The 25188-nt window shown below is 42.9% G+C and overlaps 1 protein-coding gene across 11 annotated transcripts in view; it reads right to left on the bottom strand.

Annotated features, from left to right (window-relative positions):
* EndoA (SH3 domain containing GRB2 like, endophilin-A) overlaps window positions 1-25188 on the bottom strand; it is a 91819-nt gene that overhangs the window by 6904 nt on the left and 59727 nt on the right. For 5 of the 11 annotated variants that reach the window (XM_089544184.1, XM_089544188.1, XM_089544185.1 and 2 more), the window contains 10 exons: window positions 23810-23878; window positions 23634-23706; window positions 23051-23185; window positions 22093-22226; window positions 21040-21106; window positions 20681-20781; window positions 19923-20026; window positions 19061-19233; window positions 9338-9460; window positions 1380-1650 (listed from right to left, as the gene is read on the bottom strand). In XM_089544184.1, coding sequence (XP_089400310.1) covers window positions 1421-1650; window positions 9338-9460; window positions 19061-19233; window positions 19923-20026; window positions 20681-20781; window positions 21040-21106; window positions 22093-22226; window positions 23051-23185; window positions 23634-23706; window positions 23810-23878 — 1209 coding nt within the window. In that variant the 3' untranslated portion in view covers window positions 1380-1420. The remainder of the gene's footprint in view (window positions 1-1379; window positions 1651-9337; window positions 9461-19060; window positions 19234-19922; window positions 20027-20680; window positions 20782-21039; window positions 21107-22092; window positions 22227-23050; window positions 23186-23633; window positions 23707-23809; window positions 23879-25188) is intronic. The other 6 variants (XM_089544190.1, XM_089544189.1, XM_089544194.1 and 3 more) reach the window with 6 other exon arrangements.

The following is a 25188-nucleotide window of genomic DNA, read 5'->3' on the forward strand; positions in this document are numbered from 1 at the left end:
CCTTCATCGAAATTCGGCCACCGTGGCCGAATTTCGATGAAGGCGAAGTTCTAGAGGCCCGCAGTCGGGATCCAAGCCGCGTCTTTTTCGGGTCAGCAGCCGAGCGCCGTAACCACTGAGCCACTGCGGCGGGGTTGCAATGTCTGTGTCCTTTAGCAATATAGTGCAAATATGATAACTGTGGTTAATACATGCAGCACTGTTGAAAATGCTTTAGTATACCACCTTACATTAATGCCAAGCAGATGGACTGCTTGGGTTTGCAACACATGGCCACATAATTTTGAAAAACCTTGCCACAACAACACAGCCTCCAAGAAGTGTAGGAATAAACTCTTAATTGTTATGGCCAGCAGAATTATTATTCCAATGGCCCTCTTTGTGACAGGGCATGATGCAGAGGCCTTTGTGACTCTGGGCCCGTCTGCAGATTTTGAGCTTGTCCATGTTCAAATGTGCTGTCAATGACTGCTTCTAAAAGGTGCAGCAAGTATAGTTAGCACCCAATGAAACTGTGCCAACGGCTACAAAATATAGTTAACACGGGAGTGTACAAATCACCTGACAACAGAGGATGAATTAAATATGATTAACAACAAGAACTAGGAATCCCAAGCTTTCTGAACCTTGATGCACACTGCGGCACCAGAATCATTCAGAAAGGAATACATAAGTATTGTAAAAATGGTGTAGTGAGTGTTTTCAAGACAAGAAAAATATTGGTGGTAGAAAGCGGCTGTAATTGTGTGCACGAAGAGGAAGGGGTGGAGAGGCATGAAGGATGTGGCCGCTCCTAGTCTGCTTAGAGGAAGTGCGAAGGCAAAAAATAAAGACGATCAACGTGATTAATGCAGTGGTGTATATGTTAGCATTAGAGTATGCCAGCCATTTGCATCTCCTGTACAAAGCTCCAGCTGCTAGACGATCCATTTGTGTCTCTTTTATCATGGGCTTATAGGATCGGGAGCCTTCTGGAGGTTGGACGAGGTTGGTATGTGGGCGGCAGGTGAATGGTCATAGGTGGGAGATGCACCTTCAGGGCCTCTTGTGATATTGGGCATTCTAATGATGACGTATCAAAAGAGTGAATGTACACTGCTCGAGCCACAATGACAAGCATTTGCACATGCCTGCAGTCAAGCTAGCCCCAGACAAAGAGGGATGGAAATTAAGGGTGAATTTGATAATCTCTCCTATAACTGCACAAAAAAAGCTGCCTCTTACTTGACAACTAAGAACTCCCCTCACTTCAGGATGAAGATTTCCCACACATTGCCAGGTGCTCACGAATGCCATACAGCGCAACAGATCACTGGCTCAGGAGCACTGAACAAGAACCTGCTTCCCACACTTGTTCCAAAACTGCAGCACCAACTTACACGGCATCAGCCAGCAGCGCCTGCTCGACCATGCCAGGAGCTCAGGGCAGGGGCACCACCACTTCGACGTAATTGACGGGGAACATGCCCGTGCGGCCGTCGAAGCTCCCCTCGTACCAGTTGTCGTCGACGCGACGCACCAGCGAGATGATGTCCCCCTCGTGGAAGCCCAGCTCGCCTTCATTCTCTGGCTCGAAGTCGTACAGCGCTCGGCAGGACGGGGCACGCGGGGCTCGGGCTGGCGACCGCACCGGCGATGGAAGTGGAGATGCTGAGCCGCATCCGCCCCCCACCCGCTATCAGTGGGCATGCACTCATATGCACCAAACCCGCCAACTCCCCTGCAACACAGACTCTAGCAGCATCAAAGGGACAGACGCCTGACAACAGACAATGTTAATACCGGGGCAATCAGAACCAAAAGAAATACAGGAACGAAATGCACAAGTTTTCCAGGTGCTGTTATTCCTGTTCACAATGTGACACTGACGCACACATAGCTGCTTGACATGCATTAGGCAGGCCTTCACGCCAATACATAAATCATGCCATATGCTCACATGGGTGAATATACTGCGGCAAAAGAGTATGCATCTTTCGTGGTCCAAGCCAACTGTATTCCATTCTGGCTAGTGTGAAGCTTACTTCAGCTTGTTTATCTCGACAAGGAGGCAGGCTCCCTGTCTATTAATGTAGTAGTAGTAAATTGTAGGCTAAGAGTGTCCATATAGATAAAAAAAATTCCAGCCTTTCACCATTGGAGTGCATGCCCAGTGGCTACAATTCATTACGCATACATTGCAAACATGATTAGCGCCTGCAGGGTGATGCACCAAAGCTAATGCGAGCCACTATAGTTTTGTAAATAAGCACTAACAAACATGATTCGGAGGCTAAGGTCATATCAATCTGCGATGAAAAACTGGGTGTTAAAATTGATCCCGCTGCAATTGAGAGAGCGCATAGAATAGGCAGGTATGCTGAAAACAAGAAGAGACCAATCATTGTTAAATTTAACTTGTTTAAGGACAAACAGCCTGTTCTTTCTGTTGCATCTAAATTTAAGGATACCGGTTACTCAGTGAGTGAAGACTACTCGCCCAGTGTGCGTCAGTCAAGGAGCAGGTTAAGTGCGTATGCCTGAGGTCTAAACGCTAAGTATGCGTTAAAGTACGATAAACTAATAACTGATGGGAAAGCATACATTTTTGACAGCGCTACTGATTCTGTTCGTGAATTTGTGCAATAGCAATCATGTACCCCTCCCCGTCATAATAAGCACTCTATGAGCCAGCTATCCTTTCTTATCGTGAATTGTCGGAGCGTTAGGAACAAGACTGCTGATTTTGCCAGTTTAGTAGGGATTAAGAACGAAAACCACGCAAAGGACGATACACAGGGAAGAAGCTCGTCCTGTCTACTTCTTCCCTGTGTATCGTCCTTTGCGTGGTTTTCGTTCTTAGTTCATGGATTACCAACTAGCCCCCCATCGTACACTCCTTTAGTAGGGATGACACAGGCTCATGTTGTTATTGGAACTGAGTCTTGGCTTGACCATAATATAACAAGCTCTGAAGTTTTTCCCTCATGTTATATAGCACATCGAAAGGATCGAGACACGCATGGCGGTGGAGTGTTTATTCTTGTATGCGACGACATCCAAAGTGTACCAATCAGCTGTGTTCATGATGGTGCAGAATCTGTGTGGTGCAAAATAATTTTGTCAAATGGGGAGAGCCTTGCCGTAGGATCATTCTACAGGCCACCTAGTTCAAACAACCTGGAAATATTTCACAGTGTATTGAGATCGCTGTCAAGCTTATCATCAGATATGATTATTCTGGGAGGCGATTTTAACATGCCTGATGTCGTATGGAACAACCGGCTTCCTGTAGATCAGCGCTACACTCAGTCTTTTATGAGATGATCCGGAACTATGGGCTCTTTCAATTTGTGGATTTTCCGACTCGCTTATGCACAACTGGTGCAAATGTCAGACTTGCTTTTTAGCAACCAAAATGGTACTGTTGAATCTGTTACAGTGGCACCAGGAATAAGCGACCATGAAGCTGTTGCCGCCACTGTTTTTTGCAAGAAACCCGAATTTCAAAAAGGGCGTTCAAGAAAAATATTTCTCTACGAGAGAGGGAACTATGATGCTGTAAAGAATGCTTTAGTAAATTACTTCCCATTGTTTCTCAGCTATAGCGAAACGTGTAACGTGGATGGCTTGTGGATCGCATTTAAGGACAAGCTTCTCTACTTGATTACAGCGTACGTTCCTTCTAAGACTGTATCAGGGAAACTACGCGCTGACAAACCTTGGATTTCAAGGGAATTACGTAGATCCATTAGAAGGAAGGCCACACTGTATAAGAAATGTCGTAAAACTAAGAGCCCCTCCTTATTCACAAAACTGAAGTTATTGACGTGTTCGCTTAAGACAGAACTGAAAAGTGCTAAGCGTCTTTACCTATCGTCTTTATCGGAAAAGATAAGAGTTAATCCAAAACAAGTGTGGAAGCATATTAAAAATACTAAAAAAGATAACGTTGGAATTCCGTCTTTGGTGCACAATAACAGCATTGTAGCAGACGACTTGAGTAAAGCTGAAATTTTTAATGCGTATTTTCACTCAGTATTTGTCAGTGATCAAGCAGACCTCAATCTAGTCACGCAAAATTTCACACACTTGCCGGAAATGGAAGATGTAATGATAACCGAGACGGGTGTGATGGCGCTGCTGTCTAATCTAAATTCCCATTCTGCCCACGGCCCAGACGATATATCTAATCATATTTTGAAGCTATGTGCAATAGAAACAGCTCCATTTTTGGTCACAATATTCAATAAATCCCTGGATTATAAAAAACTCCCAAATGACTGGAAACTTGCGAATGTAACGCCAATACATAAAGATTGTGATCGCGCAAATATATGTAATTACAGACCGGTGTCCCTCACCTCTGTTTCTTGTAAAACACTGGAGCATATAATATATTCTGGTCTTATGAAGCACCTTAATCGTAATGATTTCTTCACTACCGCTCAACATGATTTCCATTCGGGCCTATCGTGTACAACTCAGCTCACTTAGTTCATCCATGATGTAGCAGAAGGTATAGGGGTGTTCAAATAGACGCAGTTTTTCTTGATTTCCACAAGGCTTTTGACGTGGTTTCGCATTCTCTGCTCTTAACAAAGTTATCATATTTAGGTATACCTTCTAGACTTCTTGGATGGATTCAAGATTATTTGTATTGCCGGCAACAACGGGTACTTATAAACGGTGTCACTTCGCAGTCTGTTCAGGTTTTATCAGGTGTGCCGCAATGCTCGGTACTTGGGCCTTTGTTGTTTCTTGTTTTTGTAAATGATTTGCCGAGTGAACTGTGCTCCCGTGTTAGGCTGTACGCCGATGACTGTGTTGTCTACCGTTCTGTCACGGGCGCAAATGATGCCATTCTGTTGCAGTCTGACCTTGACAAGGTATGTGCGTGGTGTGACAAATGGAAGATGACTCTCAACACCAGTAAATGTTACCTCATGCAGTTCACAAACAAAAAAAAGAAGATATGGGGCAACTATAATCTAAATCAATCTGTTGTACAGACAAAGGACAGAGTAAAGTATATCGGTATCACATTTACAGCGAAGTTGGATTGGACCGCACACGTCGACGCGATAACTGCCAAAGCTTCCCGCGTTCTCAACCTTTTTAAAAGAAACTTTAAACATACAACTCCACGCCTAAAAGAAACATTGTACGTTACGAATGTCAGGCCAATTCTCGAATATGGATGCGTATGTTGGGACCCGTTCACAAATATTTTAAAAGACAAGCTAGAACGAGTTCAGAAGCGGGCAGCAAGGTTCGTAACTGGGAATTTTAAGGTTAGAAGTTCTGAACTTCGGGAAGCTCTTGGTTGGAAGCTATTATCCCAGCTACTTTCGCCACTGCAAGTGATGTGTTGCGAAGTTCCTTCCGCACTAAGGATGATGCAAATGCGAAATGAATTCTGCGATCATTAGAAAAGGAGCTGTTCAGGCCTTGTGCCAAGAAAAGCTAATCAACATTTTTACGAAGTAAAGTTGACAACAAATGCTTTTGTACCTCATTCAGTAGTTACATTTTTCAATATTAGGCGCTATGGATCATACGTTTTCCCTTACGAAGTAAAACTGACAATAAATGCCTTTGTACCTCATTCAGTAGTTACATTTTTCAAAATTAGGCGCTATGGATCATACGTTTTCCCGACTAATACAATTATTTTCAGAGGAAAAAAAAATTGCATCAATAAGGTTCCACTGTACATGCATGATGTTCTATCTAACATAAACAGATGCTAAAAACACAGATTTATTCAGCGTAATACCCCAGAAAAATTTTTGAAGGTCCCTTGTACACCCAGCAGTATTTCTTATTTAGGATTATGGTGGTGTTGTGCTGAACATTTTTTTCCACCCGCCTATGAAACACCACAGGGGCAGACAGCTGTGGCTGCTTGCATGTGCTGACAGCAGCGGTGGCTAGGCATTATTGTATGCTGTGTGGCAGGAACCAGTAAAGTACATGTCATCAGGTGTGGAATTTTCCAAGTATGTCCTCATGCACCGCAGACAGGTCATCAAGCATATTGCCTTGAAATTTCGTTTCACGCTGAGCCAGAACTGCCATTGAAAGAATGATATATCAATGGGGGGGAGGGGGGGGGGGGTTCTTGCACATGAAAGAAGTCAACAGTCATTGAAACCAAGGAAAGCATGGGGAACTTTTTTTGTCCTAGCATGATTAGAGGGGGAAACTGTTCACTCATTTAGACAGGAGATAATTATACTGAAAGTACACAGAAAGAAAAAGACGACCCTAATAGAAACTCCACATTTCTTAATAGGTACAAATATTAATAAGTAGCCTTAACAATTACCTGCTTGTTCTGTGTGTGTGGCACACTAGGTACATTTTCTAAGTGTGTCAGGTTGTAACCTACAGTGTTGCTTCAGTTGTATTTAGGAAAAACTTCTCTCTCCTCTATAAAACTTAAGTACAAGTAACCTGTATAATAATATTCTGTTACAAAACGAAGCATAGTAAATTCTTCCTTAATTCTTTCAAACATACAATTTGAGATTCAATTAATGAAAGCCCAGCATGTGCCTCACTGGGAGATAAAATGCTTGCCAGGTGCTTGAAAGGAACCCTACGAAGTTGTCATTAGAAGTGAGAGTTCCCCGGAGCCAGGTTTGATAGCCTCAGCATAATAAAATGAGAAGAGTCACTTTTCCAATTCTGCGGTGCTCCAGATAGCCATGAAAGCTATGAGTTTTACAAAACAACCTTACATCGGTTCCTGCTCTTTACTTTCAGCAAAGGCTGCATGTGCTACAACTTCCTTCTTGGAGTCATTTGTGGTCACAGGGCATCCAAACTGCACTTGCATTTGTAATCACAATCTCAAAATTTAGTGGGCATCTATAAACATACCTACTATCAAAATATAGCAGCCTATGATATTGGCTTTGCTTTTCAAACTAAAGGGACAATGTCGCACTTATAATCAAATCACAGAAAGAATGCGGCACACAAGACGGAGCAAACGATGAAGACATCTCCATCTTTTGTTTCATCCCATCCTGTGTGCTGCATCTGTTCTGCAATGGAGCCGTACTATTCAGCCCAGCTGGGTATTTTCTTTGTATTGCAGCAAAACAGAGGCCATAAAAACAAAAAAATACTAGTTGACCAGAATAAACCAGCAAAGGAACGGATCAGACTTGTTGGCAAAAGGAGCAGGAAAAAAGTGCCATTTTCTTTTTGCCACTGGGAGACCGGTACTTATGGCACCCTTGCTTCAGAGCAGAGACAGTGAACACAGCGACGTTCTAGTGAAGTATTATACTCAGCATCTAAGAAGTGAAGAACTCCACACACACTCTAGATTGTTGCTACAGTCATAGTATACTGCTAGTCAAACAAAATGCCAGTCTCAGTAATGCAACGTAAGCTCGCAAGTCACATTCAAATGAACTAGGCATATGTTTGATGATGCAGTCAATGCTGTTCAATGTTCCAAGTTCACTGCTCAGAGCTCCATGTTCACAACTGCAGCTCGAAACCAACATTCTTGTGCCTTGTATGCCCAAGGCAAAATAAAGAAAGTCATGGCACCTTCAACCGAAGCCTTTCTCTGCTCCTTCGTTTACGGAGGAAGACGTCGATTGCCGCTGCGCCGAGAATTCGCACGGGTACAGCTCACCTAACTATGCTTGCACAGTGCAGCCGTTGCACCGTGTTTGACACTTGGCACTTTAGAATTAGCTAAATGCAATGAGAATTAAAGAGTGCTTCATATTCAGCAGCCCACAGAAAAATTATGCAAGTACAACCACAACAACAAAGGATTTAAATGGGACACACGAAGGTAGCAGACAACACCCATCCTCCTTTGGTGTCAGCGCATACCAACAGCAGCACCCAGAAAGGTGTCAGATGCACACAATGATAGAGGCATAGAAGAGCAGCTACAAAGCACGTCAGTGAGACATTGGAAACTCCGGCTTGTGAACCACTTACACACAAAGGCCACACCGTTAGTATGGAAAACACATAATAGACAAGGAATTACATACACACACACACTCAGCACCACTGCAGTTAATGAAGCTTAGAAGGTCACACCACACTGACAGAAACCGTGACAGTGAGAAAAAGAAGAGAGGAAAAAGGGGAAAAGTTAGCAGGCAAAGAGAAGAAAGAGCGCCACCATGTCAACTGCCACACAGCATGCAGCACCAGGCCATCTTATGCTAGCATCGGCTGGAACAAACAAACAAAACAAATGCTTGCCGCAAACAACAGAACCGAAAAGAATAGACAGAGGCGCCTAAAATATGTGGTAGAATACCTGCAACAAGGAATAAAACTTTGAAAATAAACTTGGCAAAGTCTCACCTCCATGAAGTATACAGCATTTCCTGCCATATCTCGGGCAACAAATTTTTAAAATTTCATAGCGATGGTTGAAATTTTAATTCATAAAAGAGCTCTCGACTTGTCTTTTAAAACATTGCTGGCACGTGGCAAAGTATGCATCCGAGCATGCCTCGTCACAACCAACCAATAATGGGCAGCACAGATGAACTGGTTAACTGACCATGTGATTTACATGACTGCCAGTGAAATGTAACACTACCAGTAAGAAACAAATCTAAAAACTGCTTCAGCTGGTAACTGGCACACAAAGGAACTCCGCAGAAACGGACCACCACAGGCATGTGCTACTTGACTTTTTGCAAAAGATAGCCCTATTTTGTAAGGACCACATTCTCAACAATGTGTGGTGCACTTTGTGCAAAGAAGGCTCATGAGAAATTCTCTGGGGCAAGTTTGAACAGCGCGAGAGCACAGGAAAAAGTGGAATCAAGAGCACCAAATGCACTTCAATGACTTTCTCTCAGCAAAATTTTGGATGTGTATGTCACAACAACTAGGTACAAACCGAAAGTACATTAGTTTATTGGACTGCACGTAAAAGCAATAACAAATGTAACTGCTATATGGTCATGCTTTGTTCTTGCAAAGAACTGCCACAACGAGTGCAGGCCAAAGACAATAAAGAAGGAAAAACAGCGCAGAAACACAGGACTAAGTACCAACTTGCCCAAGCGTCCGCCTTAACAAAGAAAGACAATATACCAGCAATTTTCTGGAGCCTCACCACACAATGTGTTCTGTACCTCTCTATTCACCCAGCTCAGTTTCAGTGGCAACGAACTGGGAGTTGCTGCTCTAGTGCCACTATGCTTCACAGAGGCTGCAGAGCTACACACTCAAGAGGAAAGCAACCTTTTGAGGCACTGGTGGAGGGGTGAGATGAGAAAAGAAGGCCGGGGAAGAAACAAAGAAGGGATTGGTGGCAGCAGGGTGGCGCCCTTGGAAAGAGGAACACGAGTACCATTGGGAGACCTGGAGCCAGGCGAGGCCCCCGTGCCATGCGGATTGGGGAAGCTGCCCAGGAAGAGGTTATTGGCAGGCCGTGGGTTCACAGGCGAGCTCAGGGGAGAGCGGGCAGGAGACGCTGCAAAGGGGACAACCCCGCCAGGCCTATGTCACTGCTGGCACCCACGCAAGTGAGCGGGGCTTGCCTGCATCCCTCTTTCTCTAACAAAACACACGCACCCACCATTTCAGGATACATTCAACTGCCACAATTTTTGCCCAGTGCAGCAACCAGTTTGAATCAATGGCATCACAAGTTTTCCTCTCTTACAACCAGTCAATGCTTCTCTTGGGAAAACCTCAACAATAAGGCAGCTAGGCGATCCAAGTGAGCCATAAAAAGGAATGCTCAAAAGTGGGGTCACTCGGCATATCTTGGTGAGCTGTATTTAACGAGCCGACAGCAAGAAAGAAACAAACACTGCAGCCACATGTCTCTGTTACACATCCCATCCTGAAGTCACTGCAGATACTATTTAACAAGGCAATGCAAGCCTCTCCAGTAAATAGACAGGACTAGAAGTTTTCAAATATGGCACTGCAACTGGGTGGGACCACATGGAAGCTGTTGTGTCTCTGTGAAGTTCTGGTTGGTTCCAATTACATTTCAGTCACTTCAAATGGTCCTTATTCAATGTGTTGGGTTTTTGACTAACTCTCATGCCATGAAAGTTATATATGGATGTGGCATACTATGCCAGAAAACTAACAATTAACAGCAGGAACGCGGCACAAGAAAAAAATTAGCTGTGGCTTAACTACTGTTGAACCTAGTTACAGAGCGAAAGCTGTGGTGTATCGGACAACTAACTAGACGTGGCTAGGAGTCTGTAAAGTTGAGTGCGTTTTGGGCAACTACTCGCTTAACTGGAACCTCTGTAATTTAACGCTCATAATTAAATTATTCATGAACACCTCAGTACATAACTCAAAGATACGTTTCTAAAACATCTGTGCATTCACTAGATGTGCGCCGTCTGCTGAACCATCGCCATACACTGAGTGTTGGGGTTGCAGTGGGTGCCACATGATGGCGCTACAACTGCATTCCATACACGAAGGAAAAGCACTTCGCTACTCGCTCAATTGGGATATCTGTAATTTACATGCTCATAATTAAACTATTCATGCATGCCTCAGTACATATCTCGAAGATACGTTTCCTGGACATCTGTGCATTCATTAGACCCCCCTTCATTCACTTCCAAGAGCCAAACAATTGTGGCGGAGTGGAAGCGCCTCCGTCTCGCATCCTGGAGGCCCGGGTTCGATTTCCACCTACACCACAATTTCCTTCTGTTTTTTTAATAACTGAGGCCGCTTCAAGGCCATGTCTGCGCTGTAACATGACTGTCAAGGTTTGTATGCGAGAAGTGGAACTTTCGCTCCAAAAAATGTTTTAGCCAACTCAAACCTTTCTATTTGTTCGTGCTATAGCCACCGCCAGAAAAAAAAAGCATGGGGGTTCAGAATTTTTGTATATGAACAAATTGCATTGTACTATTCTCATTCATTATAGCTATAAAACACTAATTTCACAGATGTGCTTATATCTCATTACAACTTATACTGTCGCTAAATAATTTGTTATTTCAGCATTCAAATTTATTCTGTGCAGAACTGAATATGATCCACACGCACAAATAAATAAAGTCTTAAATCTGCCATAACATATTATTGCGGCATGTTTTAAATCACATATTACTCTACAGGCCTTTCTTTCTCAATGGTCATAATTGGAGGAACATTTTTCCAGAACAAACTTGCTTTCTGAGCAGAAGTTGGGTCAGCAGTGGAACTAGATGCAGCATGCTTTTCCTCTGAAGGTAACTAGCTATGGTTCCATGCCTTGTAATTTTGGAATCAAAACTAAATAGACCTAAATGAGCAATTGCACATTTCAAAGTGCCTCAAAATGGAAATAAACAGTGCTTGGATCAATTCAAGATTATAAGAATTACCAACAAGTGTCTCCATGCATGCAGGAATGTTTTTGTATCTTCTCCTGTATAATAAAAGTGAATAATTTGGCCAAAATATATGATGCCTTGAAAAAAATGATTTGACAAAAACATTTGTTTCCCAAAAGATGCAAAAAAAAAAAAGAACGCTTGACGTTTCGATGCCCATACGGGTGCCTTGATCGTAATGAAGTGAAGGACATGACGGTGCATTATATAAGGCGATTTTTCTGAAATAACGAACGTTTATTTCTGGGAGATTTTGTCGTGTCCTATTAATTGTATGCGGTGTTGACTGCATGTAGAGGGGTACCATGAGCAAGCGTTTTGTTTTGGTAGAGGTTTTTCCTTGCCAATCACACGACTTGCGCTCCAAGCGATGGCATGGTCGGTGGCCTTTTGGTGTTCTGCAAAAGCATGTGAGTGAGCACTGCCCTGGATGATGTCATGGTGTTGCTTGACTCTTCTGTTGAATGTTCCTGTTTCACCTATGTAGGCAACGTCACAATCATCACTGGGTATCTTGGTATACAGCAGACAAGGGAAGGAAAAAGAGGGGCTTGTTATGATATGCATGATGGAAGCCAACATTCGCAGAAACCAAGAAGCATAGGGGATTTCTTTAAATTTAAATTTGTGATGTTCATGAATGGGAAAATTAAGAGAGCAATTATTTAAAAATAATAGATTAGAAAACAGAAGAAAAAACAACCACATGTCGCCGATGGGATCCGAAACCACAACCTCCGAATTTCGCATCCAGTGCTGAGTAGCTAATGAAGGCCTCGATTCTGGGAATCTCGATGCCATGGGTACCACAAGGCCATCGCACAGCTTCCATGCTCACCGGTAGATCACATTTCATGTGGCACTCGCATTAATACAGGACGTACTACGTCTGCTGCTATGGAGCTGGTGAACACTCTCAAGGTCAGGTTACACTACAGATAAATACCCCTGAAAGCAGAAGACTGGGGCAGTTGTCACTGCAGCTCAGTTGGTAGAGCACCGGACGCGAAATATGGAGGTTGTGGGTTTGGATCCCACCAGTGGCATGTGGTTATTTCTTTTTTCTGTTTTCTGATCCATTATGTTTAAATAAATAATCTCCCATTCATGAACACCACAAATTTAAATAAATAAATAAAAAAATCCCCTAAGCTCCTTAGTTTCTGTGACTGTTGGCTTCCGTCATCCTGGGTATACAGCTTGCTGAATTGGATCCTTGGCAATTAAAAGATGCTGCCGTCTTTTACGTTTCTTTTTTTGGTTGCTAGGGTCCTTGGCACATCACGGACCCCACTGAGAGAGAGCTATCTACCCAGGAGTCATCAATAACATACCCTGTCATGATTGTGACGCTGCCTGCGTAGATGATCAAAACGAATCGTTGGGCTAGTTGGTATCTGATGCTTCTAATTCCACAGCGCAAAAATGGACAAGGACGACAGAGGAACACCACCAGTGCCAGCGCTTTGTGGTGTTCCTCTGTCGTCCTTGTCCATTTTTGCGCTGTGAAATTAGAAGCTGCACAGATGAAACAGGAAAATTAATGAGACGAATCAAGCAACACCAAAATGATGTCGTCCAAAGCAATGCTCACTCAAACACTTTAGCGGAACACCATAAAGACATCAGCAATGTCACTGATTGGGACGCGGCTTGTCCGATTGCCAAGGAAAGATCACTATCAAGATGCTTGCTCATAGTACCCCTGCACATTCATTTAACACCACATACAATTAACAGGACACAAGGCAATCTCCCGGAGATAATCATCCACTCCTTTAGAAAACTTGCCCCAGTATAATGTCCTGTCCTTCACTTCATTACGATCAAGGCACCTGGACCGGTGCCGAAACGTCAATCTTTTTTCTTTCTCTTGTACTTTTTGGAAAGTTTACATTTCTGCCAAATGCTATGAATTTCCCTCGCCAGACGTGATTCCACTGAACCTAGGAAAAATAATGCCATTTTAGCGCTCCAGCTGCTGCACAGAAAAGCCCATATATTAGTATTTAAATCCTTTGAAGAAGAATAAATCAGACTGGGTGCTTAGGTTTTATCACATCTTAGGTGCATCTGAAATGGATGTATTAAGGAGTCTACAAAAAATCAAGGAAAATAACTTTCAGGCCCATCCACAAGGCACGTACTGCCACACCAAACATCAAGGTCTGTAAAAGGCACTGAGCTGACAGTGCCAAAGGTTACTACTGCCTTCCCAGTAAAGTGGACGAAAGACAAAGTCAGTGGCTCATCTGGTATCACACAACATGAATACGACAGCGCAGATGGTGGATGACAGAAAATGTTGATGAAATGTGCAAGCACACAGGTGTTAGGGGACATTAACCACACAAGCACATACAAGACAGTGGACAAAAAGAAATAACAGTGAGCAGAGAAAAGAGCTTTCTACCAACACACATACACACTGAAGCATAATGAATGCCACCATATCTTAAAATGTAAAAGGTACCATTTGCAACTTGGCAAAGCAATGGTCCAAGCTACCAGCCACACAATATGATTAAGGCCCCTCATTTTCAAGCCTTATATATCTTTATGAAATTGAGGCAAAGAGGGGAGTAAGAAAAAGCGTGTTTTTTTAAAAATTCGCCATCAAATTTTTCTTGAAACTGTTCCAAAATTTGGCTTCTTTTGGATATTTTTTTACAGTGAAAAGAATTAATCACAGACATTTGTTTTGCAACAGGCCATGAAATACTTTATTTTTATGAACACATTATAAAAGCTACAGACGGAAATATTCCCAACCTCATGTGCTTGCTTCTTCTCTCCTCCCCCAGTAACTGTTCTAAACTTTCGTTACCGTCTGCATTTGTACCATTCCTGTGTCTATTCTAGACTGGCTGGTCCTTTGTACATGCGTACCCTCTGAATAAAATCTGCCAGTGTCATTGATGCTGTGTAGCAAGAAACAACAGCTTTAGAACAGCAGTTGATGAAATTTTACCGAGAGGTAAAATTTGATAAGGAAATGTCAGCCTATGTTCTAGAGTGTAACTTTCAATCAATGTTAGCTGACCTCATCCAGAAGTGATGTCTTCAGCGACAGGAGCTAACGGAGTCAACACAGGAGCCAACCAGCTGAGGAGTCGGCCTTTCTCAAATAAGCACAGGGGTAGGTGCCAGTTTCAGTCAGTTCAGCTGCTTCCAGTGTCAAAATACATTTCGAAAATGCAGTTTCTGGGTAGGAAGTGGACTTGACCCAATGGGTAGAAAATTATCTCGGGGTGCAGAAATCAGGAAAGATCAAGTTTTTACCCACAAACTAATGAACCATGCTATGATGGAGCACACTTGATCAGCCTTTTGCTAGTGCTTTACAAGTCAAGATCGTAATTACTGCCAGTGATGGCTAGCGTCACATTCCATCGCACTGCATAGTAATTTGTTGCTGTGTAGTCCAAGGACTTGTAGCTCATACTCAGGAATGGTGGTCTCTCCTAACACAGCAACTGTGGGCGCAGGTATTTTAACAGCACTAAGGCACACACACTACGACACAGGCAAGCCCCAAGTTCACCCATGCCACCTGCATGAGCAAAGAGAAAAGGCATGCAGGAATGTTCTTTACACACACACACACACAGTGGAAAGGAAGAGGAAAGTAAGGCTGGTGGTGGTGGAGATGACTGCCCCATTACCTGTGCTGCTGCATTAGCAGTTATCCTTCTGACATGGCTGATGCGCGGTACGCTCCCATTTGTTCCTCATCAGCTGTTCCCCATCACAATTGCAAAGTGCACACAGAAACAGTGAATATTATGTGACAAACTGACCATCATAACAGCAACTGCAGCAAGAAATTACCTGCCTCTAAACAGAAACACTTTGCAAACAGCTACAAACTGTTGGAAACTGATGCTGACCAGATATGAAGGAAGTTTTCTTTATAACTGACTGTGCCCAGGGTTACAAAGTACACCAAGCTTGTGCAGAGCACTCTGATGCAAACATATCAACACCTGACTGTAACTACTGAGTTTAAGAACAAATGGTTGTGTGTAACTGCAGTCGCGCATGCAAGCTGCAGAGCGAAGAGGATCACATCTTGTGCCCAGCAGCCTCTGTGCGGTTTCACCTTGTTTGTTCTGCACCATAGCATTTGCATACTTTGGACAAGCCTAACATATACTGTACATTGGCAGTATGACAATGCATTAATATACTTCCTCCAGGAACATAATGTTTAGCATTTGTGATTTATACAGTATTGTGCATCTTTATTGTGACGGTTTTTCAAAATTGTCTTGTCTCAACTGCTGGCTCATTTATGCTGAAACTGCGCACAGAACTTGAGTATTGCGGTAACTTTTGTCTCGTAGTAAGCTTGTCAACAGTACTTTCCTGGTTCAGCCACGCATGATGCAAACCCGTAATCGTCTGCCTTGAAATCAACGAACCGAAATCCACCAACTGTGGGTTTTTGCCAAAGGCGTTCGTGGCGCCATCTGTTGTTTGCATAGGAAAGTGTCACGATGCGAAGAGCACCGAGGTCAGCATTATAAGCTGCACAGGTCCTTTGATGGCGCCACTGCCACCCTTCACGGCATTCCGGCGCTGGCGGCTTTCAGTTTGTCGATCTCGGCGCAGACGATTACAGAGATATCATTTACGGCTGACTCAAGTATCATTGTAAAACTTGCTACGAGACAAAAGTTAACACAATACGGAAGGTCTGTGCTCAGTTTTACCACGAACGAGCCACCGGTTGAGGCGGCGAAATTTTTTGAAGTCTTCACAATAAAAATGCACAATACTATACAAAGCTGCTGGTGTATTATGAACATACTAATTCCAGTAACAAGGAAGCAACTTTACATTAATAAATAAAAAAACAGCAAGGAAAAGAGTTATATCGAAACATCTTTCAAATGTTTTCAGCTGATGTGTATGACCTCTGTAATAAAAAGAGAACCAAAATACTAATTCGTAACATAGCTGGATAACGCGAATGAAGCTCTGAACACAGATAAGGGGGATGGCACAGAATATGTATGGTATGGTATGAGGAGCCTAACGTCCCCAAGCTGCAGATGGAAGAGAACAGTTCGAGTTGTACATGCAAATCAGAACATTCTGCCCAAATAAGAGCCAGAAACAAGAATGAAATGAAGGAAAATAAAGAAGAAAGTAACAAAACAAAAGCACTTGCACACATTTGTAAAAACTTGCATCTAACCTTCCTTCAAAGAGTTTAGCGCAGGAAATGTGTGCTACAACTAGCAAAGAAGAAATGATGAATAACCTAAGACTTGTGCAGTCACTATAGATATCACCAAATCACTCCTGGTAACTGCTGTGCTGCGCATGTCTTCAGTGTGTGCCCCTGTTATTTATTCTGTAAGCAGTCCATAGCATTTGGGAGTCATGCCATGAAAGAAGCTCTTAGTTGCTCTGACAGAACATAATGCCCTGCCCATGGCAACGCACCCAATGAAATGCCGAAAACTTTGCACAGCGAGTCGAAGATCCAGACTAAAAATTCTCAGGTTTTGAGACGACTGTAATAATAAACAAACACAACATACATTCCTTTCTTTATATCTGCAGGACACACATATGTGGGTCTCCTTCCAGACGTTTATAGCCAACATTTACTAAGCCATAACATGTGAACCTTTAGGCTAGCACAATAAACCGACCTTCAAGACCACAGGCACAGCAGCGTGTCCACGTAATGAGGTGCAAAAAAATAAATGCCGCTCTTCCAACTCACAAAAAAGGAAAAACACAAATATAAAACTCAAAGCAATGTACAATACACACTGATGCTCCTACAGAACCTGCGTGCATAGATACAGCCTTTCAGAAGACTGGATACGTACCATAACACTTACGCGGTTCCTCAAACAAAGGTGATAAGAGCCTATCTGTTTCAAGACAAACAGGAAGGAATAAAGGGTATGTACGAATAAAACGCAAAGGAATAACTTCAAAATTAAGGTTTCAGATGTTCACGCCAGCGTGCCTATGCATGCTTAAATAGTAACAAAACTAAAGAACCTGCTGCCTGCCTATCAAAGACTGTTAGTCTGCAGGTTAACATGTGATGAATGAAGCAGTGACAGAAAAAATAGAAAGGCAACAAGTTGAATCATTAACTGAAAGCAATGTGACTTTAAAGCACACACAGGAAATGGCACTTTTGTACAGCCTAAACGTAAAGCTGCATAATATCCGACTTCGAACCATGGGATGTCACCACATTCAACTGCTGCATCTACGATGCACTTATCTATAGCATGATACACATTCGCCCATTCGCAGCTTGTTTAAAAGCCACTGCAAATGACGCACACATCTGACTGCAGGAGACATCCAGTGTGCAGTGTGAGCACAAAATGTTAACGCTGCTAACAGTGCGAAATTATATGGGTATGAAAGTCAACTCAGATGCAAGACTGGCCACATCAACAGTTTTTCTGTGCCATGCAATGCTGGCTAAGACCAGGAATAGCAAGTAGTGCGTCTGTAGTATGGGCTCCTTACCAGAAGATTCTTTCAACCGAAATAGAAAAGGTTCAAAGACGTGCGGCGAGATTGATTTGTCCAAAATAAAGAAAAACAGATTCGGTAAAGGAGATGTTAAACTCATGCAGTCTAGAAACATTAGAAAGAAGACTTAAAAAGCAGAGATTAAAAATACTGTACCAAATCATTCACAGTGAAATTAACATTAATAAAGAAAGATATCTGCAGCCTCCAGGGAGGTTGAGCTCCTGCCTTAATCACTACAAAGCGATTCGCCCATACCTGACCCGAGCTAACATCTTTCGCTAATCATTCTTTCCAGATGATACTGAGCCCTGGAATAAACTGTCCGCTCATGTTGCTGAGTCTGCATATGTAATGGCATTCGTGAATTCACTTGGTGACTGTCTAGGCATGGGATTCCTGTAGATGTGCATGTAACTGACTGTCAAATATTTCTTATTGTACAGCAGGTGGCTGTACGGTGGTGTGAATTGTGTTTTTATGTTCTCTTGCAGTACTGCATGCTCGAAGAGGCTTGTTCATTCTTGTGTACTATGCATTTTTTTCTTCTTCATTTTCCTTCCCTGTAATGACCCTCAAATCAGGGTTGACAATATTCATAACTAAAATAAACAAAATAGTGCACCTGAAAAGCTCTCAAGCTACCCTGCAAGAGATGAGAACAGTTGCTGCACTGTGCAGCAAGGCCCCTGTAGCCTTCCAGGTAGTGTACGCATATTTGAAAAAGATATCATACTCACTGTCCTAGAGCTATATTGGACTTGGTCAATTTTAAGTAACGCGAATTGCTTTGAAGAGTGTTCTATGAGACCAAACAACGAGAACACATAGGAACTGCAAATTTCCAGCTGGCTAGGCACCCTACACAATGAGAAAGGCAATTTTTGCCACTGCCTAAAGTTTTCCAAGTCCTGATGCCTCAATGCACAACTCAGCAGCAATTGCAGTCGTGTGCTAAGTGATCCGAGAACCTGTACATCAGAAATGCATGATCGCAGTCAGAACAAGGAGTCTACAATGCCGTTCACGGAGCAAGTGAGGAGGTAAAATGCGGCTACCCTATAGAGTACACACTTCCTCCAGTGATCCCAGCAGCAAAAAGGCAGGAAGAGAAGAAGGGCAGCAGAGCAGGTGGCAAGCTGCCCCTCTGAGTGCTGCTGAGTGCCTACAGCTGCCACCACCAGTCTTACCAGTTGGGGCCGAGGAGGAGAAGAAGAGGGAGTTTTGATGGGGCTCGCCATTGAAGATGCCCCCACCTGACTCGACCATGGGCGAGACATCGTCGTGGATCGTCGTCAGGTTGAGGTCAGACAACTTCTTTGGCTCGTACGGTTCGTGCTCGTGCGCTGCCGCCTCTGCTTTTCTGCACAGAAGGGCAACAAAAGAAAGATAAAAGCTAGGTGGCCTGTACTGCATGAGGCCAAGGTGTTTGCATCGAAATATGTAGTCATTTTATGCTTAGCCTATTCAGAAAAAATGCTTTAATGCACTACACTCTGCAAGAAACTTGAAAGAATAACACGCTAGCCACTTCTTTCCTCTTTCCTGCAATGCCAATTACACTTGCCATTTAAAAGTTGTATACCTTGCCAATTAAGTGTTTTATATCACAACAACACATTCAAGGAAATTGAGCTTAGAGACCTGCAGTTTCAGGGCAAAAGTTCAAACACGAAAAAATAAACCTTTTTGTTTAAGCTTGGAACCAAAATGGAAAATTATGAGACAAGGTGCTTAGCACCTTAAGCAGAGCCAATATGCGCAGTTGAGCGCAAGTTTTACAACCACCACAAGTATAAACATAATGAAAGCGTTGTTTAGAACAATGTAACTGACATTACAAAGTAGAGCAAGAAATTCTTGTAGCAACTGTGTATCTGATACTGTCCACAGTTCAACACCACCTGTTCGAATAAAAAAGGCTTGCACTCTTCGCATTATAGGCTTCAGGCTGTACAGAGTGACAAAAAGAGAAATACTACCAGTGGCTTTGTAATTGGCAGCAGATCAGATGATGAATGGGAAAGCTAGGCTCCTGCACACGAAACTCACTGTTCGAGCAACCGTTCTGTCAGCCCCTGGAGGACCTCTGCACACTGCTGGTGGTATTCACAGAAGGCTTCAGCCAAGGCATGCAGCTGGGAAATCTGCTCTACCTGTGTAGCAAAAAGAACAAAAAATTTAGGGGCAATCAACTGGACTGATGCGGGGGAAATGTGAGAGCATCTTTCTTTCCCTCACCAATCTATTATAGTTCAGCTTCTATTCTAATTGCGATTCTAATCCAATTTTGATTCTGTTGTGATTCTACTCTTATGCCATTTATATTCGTAGCTGCTTCTTTCATTAATTTTTGCTAAGTCATTCTTATTAAGGGGACGGCTGGCAGGTGGCCAGTGGGGAAAGAGAAATCCCCCTGAACATCACCTGCCAAAGCTGGTAGGCTTTACACAGATAGTTATCACCTTAATGGCACCCCTAACACTTTTGCATCAAAACAAAAAAATATTACCACAGTTTTATCTGCCATACTTAGTATTCCATTCGTTTGGCACTCCTCACAAAATGAGCGACTATACTATTTATACTATAGCATAGTTCTACTCTACTGATCTTTCAGTTTTGTGCATGTGAAAGTGAGTGCACTTCAGCATTCAAATAGTTGATGCAGGATCTCAAAACAATAACATCTGTACGTGATGTCCTTAATCAATTGATAAAAGCTGCCCACCTATCATGCAAGCCTTTGATAAGTGAGCTTTGCCCACAACATTTTATAGTCAGAGAAGAGGTAGTGACACCATGCTTACATCATTTTGTAAAAGGTTGAACATGCCCATGGAAGCCAAGTTGAAAGACTCTTCAAATTTGTCTTCGGCAAGCTTAATCTCTTCCTCGGTCAAGTGACCACCTAAAAAAAAAATAGACTAATCATGTAAAAGTGCACGAAGCATGATAGTTTTCAAGAAGGAAGCTTGTTTTAAAACCCCCCTGTCTAGAATACCTACACACATTCATGTAAAAGCAGTGAGATCCACAAGCGTAAGAAGAGATGCTAAGCACATAAAGCAATCAACACAAAACAACAAAGGCTTTATGTTTTACAAGATCATCAGCGTGCTGATGCAACATTCTCCATTTTGAACACAAGAAAGCAAAATGAAATCACCTTTGAGCTGTTTCCGTTTCTTGCAGTCATAGTCCAGACGTCGGCCCTGCAATTTCTTGCGATGATGCTGGAAAATTAAACATGGCCGTGAAGAACCCCTGCTATTTTGTTGTATTTCACACCTCAGTTACGCCAGCAGACAAAACAAAATGCTATGCAGCAAGAGTGCACTGAACGCAGTGTTGCGCTTTTCAAGTAATATTTCAGACGCTTTTGGGGGATGGCCACAAGTACACACATGAAAAAATGCCTTGCAGCTTTTCTGTGTAGCCGTGCCCCCCTTAAAAAAAAAAAGATATATATGTGCACACAGGACAAACTACTGGTGTTCTGAAACATAAATTATACTGGCTTCAACATAAGTAGACAAAGATAAGGAGATGAAGAATTGTTAAAATATTTAAATGACTTTCTCTCTCTCTTTGTGCGTACGTGCATGCATGTGTATGCTCATTTTGTACACCCGGCGCCAGAAGTTTACAGGGCACGTGGGTCTCGGAAAAATACTATTCCCATGTATCCTGTGTGCACAGCTTGAAAATGACAAACACTTGACAATATTCCTGCACTAATGCACAAGCTGTAGGCTTTGGTTTTAAGTTACATGCAATAGCTTGGATAAAATTCACCTTATTCTCAGCCGGCCCCTCCATAAACTTTTGATGCTGGGTGTACTTACTGCTACGCTTCTTTGCCTGGTCTCCATGCAGTTTTGCAAAAACCTGAGCTGGCTTCAATACCCCGCACCACTAACACACCATAAGACTGGTAGCTGGTTTCAGCAATACTGGTGTCAACATGTATAGCACCATCCAAACGGAGCCATGGTGGCACTCAAATGGGAGTTAATTTCCTTACTAGAAAATCACCCCACACTGAAGGATTTCTCAACCCATACTGGAGCAATCTAGGGCTATGGAAAACCAGAAAGGGTGTCTGCCTGCACCAGCACAACCTAGCATTCAAGCTTGAGTATACACAAGTAACCCAGTGCAGGGTATCTACAGAGAATACCTGAAGCTATGTGTACTGACATAACATGGCAGGACGCACCAAAACATCCTTAAGATCCTTGTTCTGAAGTTGGGTCAGGGGCTCAAGAAAGTTCTGTTTCACGTTATCCTCCAGGGCATACTTGATGTCTGCCAGCTGCTTCAGCGCCTCTCCAGCCTCCACCAGGCTCTGCCCTGGATGGGAGACAGTGAATGGCCATGTGAGCAGTGGAAAAAAGTACAGGGCAGAATAATGCCCGTCCAGTGTGTTTTCACGTCCCAGCAGGCGCCACTGCAGTGTCAGAGTTCTGTCAATGTCAGTGCCATCATAACAGGATAGCACGCCTTGGCCGCCCCAGTAGTTCCCCTCACTAGGACCTGGCAGTGCGTTCACCAACTGCAGCAGCCTCAAAGTGACAATGCAGACTCACACGATTCTCAGGGACTGACCTAAAGGAGAATGACACCGCGGTTTTTCAAGAGTTTAGACATATTTTAAACTGTGTGACTAATTTCAAGAGAAAAACAACAGAAAACTTTTGCCTCACTGCTTTCTGCACCTTGTTGTGAGCTCATAAGCATATTAGTATTTGACCTAAAAGGTAAAACACCCTCCGGGCATTGCTGGCTTTGCAGGATGCATTTGGCAGACGGGCGATCTGGAACGTGGTGGCAAAGGCCAGAGTGCATGTTGAACATTACAGCATCACAGTGCACAATAGTACCTTCCTTGTGATTTCACCTAAACATGCCGAGTGTTCTCAGCAACAAATAACATGTGCAACAGTATTTGTCACTGTTGTTAAATGATATTGCCATTATTAACAAACCTTTAAAAACCAGTACAGACTGCTTACACCCAAGTGCAACTGTCTCACCTCCTGTATAAATAATGTGACAAGTTCTGGGCACTGATACCACATGCGCAATGTTAAAGCAACAAAATTTGTTGAGAAGCAAGGAACTAGGCTGCATAATGTGCACACCACCAAAGCTGTAGGCAACAAGTTTATACTGACCAAAAGGGCTTTCCTCGCCCAAGTCTGTGCCGAACTTGACCATGGATTCGCCAAGGACGCCCTCCGGCTGAGGATATGCATGAGTCTTTCCCGTGCCTCGGAGTTTCGTGCTTACCATCAGCTTTGCTCGGGACGCTGCGTAGGCAAACGTCAGTGCTGATGATGGCATTACTGCTCTTCTCCCCCTTGCAGTGGGAGGACCACAGAATTAGCTACATCCGTGCATTAGTTTTAACTGTGACCAGTACAATGGAACATCACCCTAGACTGGCTGTTCTCACAGTATCTCAAATTTATTTTTTTAAGGTTCATTCACTGCCAGTCTTGGCTGAGTGCTAAATAGGACAGCCTAGCAAACTACTTTGTTAACAGCAAGTTCTTTAACCATACATTTTGCGTTAATGCACGAATGCCAGCAGTCCATGTTTGCAGTGACTCAACTGCTTGGATTCCCGTCACGTCCAGATATTTGAAGCAGCTGCTGTCAATTAAAAATTTAATAGCTTGCTAATCGGTATGCATAAAAAATAAGCAGTGGTCATCTGCCTACATTCAGCAGCAAAATTTAAATCCTTGTACAGACCTGGGTTTGGCTGGAGGTATTCTTTCGTCTTTACAATCAGCTCTTCTACTAACTCGCTGGTCAGGTCTATTTTCTGCAGAAAAAAAAAAAGAAAGCACAAGCCCATAGCAATGTTGTCAACAACCATTCCAACAAGCCTTTGTAGAAAGCATGTGGAACGAAGAGAAGACACTCACCCTCTCCATTTCCATGTATTCCTCCGTGAATTTGGTGCCTTCCGCTCCTCCAATCTTTTCGCTGACATACTAGATTGTAAAGCAGAAGTGGTTTACAGTACAGTACACTGTCATCTTTCGGCAAAATGAGAAAGGCAGAAAGGAATATCAGCACAAAGCTTGCAGTCGTAAATAAAGTTGCCACATACTGATTTGAATTTACCAATGATTTGCATCCAAGTTGTTTAAAGTATAAGCTACCTGAAAGTTGAGCTTAACAGTTCAGCATCACAAAATAAGCAGGTGCACCTAAAAACATCACTTTATATATTCGTTCTTACTTTTGTACATAAGGCTGGCTGTTAGTAGCAATAAATATTTAGTGCAAGCACTGTGATATATATGTAGGGTTGTTCGTTTTCGGGTAAAACCCGATTTTGTCTGATTTTTGCACCCCGAACGTGTTCCTAAAACATCGGGTAAAACCCGATTTTTCCCGATTTCTGAAACAATTGTGCCCACGGAATTGCTGTGCCTCCAGCTGGCGCGCAGGCTAGAGGCGACCAAGGCGGCCGACAAGGCGCCTAGCAAATGCAGCGTTGTCATTGTTGTCCTTAGCTAATGGCAGCTGTGACGTTGAGCGAACGTTCTCTCAGCTAAGGTACCTGCAGAGACCAGACAGGTCTCGGATGGAAACCGAGATGTTGCGCATGCAGATGATTATGTATGTTAGTAAGGAAGTGTAGAACGTCGATGACCAGTCCTCGTGAATAAAATGTTTATTTTCTCAAAACTGACCTATGCCTCTCACTGCGAGTAATAATTAATTACCAAATAAACCCCAAATTTTGCAATATTTTCTTGGAAGCAGACCAAATATAGCCCTAATTGTTACGCACCGGTTACAGCAAATTCAATAAATTATTAGTTTGCAAATTTAACCCGATAAAACCCGAACTTCGGAGTTTTTCCATGAAAAACCCCCTTTCTCCCCTTTATCAAGCCGAAAAATAATGCCCGATTTTTACCCCCCGAATTTGAAAAAATATAAAACCCGAAAACGAATAACCCTATATATATGTAGTAGTCATTCTATGATTTACACATGCTGCCATGTTGTTAAAAGAAGACTCTCAGGCATTTTTGACCTCCACACATTTTATTGAAAATTTGAAAGTAGGTTTTCCAAATTTTTTTAACCCTTTGTGTCAAATTTCGCTCCCCATCGGCAGTTCGTTTTAGCGTAAATTAATATATTTTCCCGTTTCGTGGCCTAGATCAGGATGATTTCTCGACATGTGACATCATGGGTTGCATTTGCTCTTAGAAGAACGAAAAAAATTAAAGCTTGCTCTTGGTCATTTCAGAGAAATAATGATCAAAACTGTCACTAAGAGTAG

This window comes from Amblyomma mixtum, chromosome 5 (genome assembly GCF_055824585.1).
Source record: "Amblyomma mixtum isolate Tamu chromosome 5, ASM5582458v1, whole genome shotgun sequence".
Lineage (NCBI taxonomy): Eukaryota > Metazoa > Arthropoda > Arachnida > Ixodida > Ixodidae > Amblyomma > Amblyomma mixtum.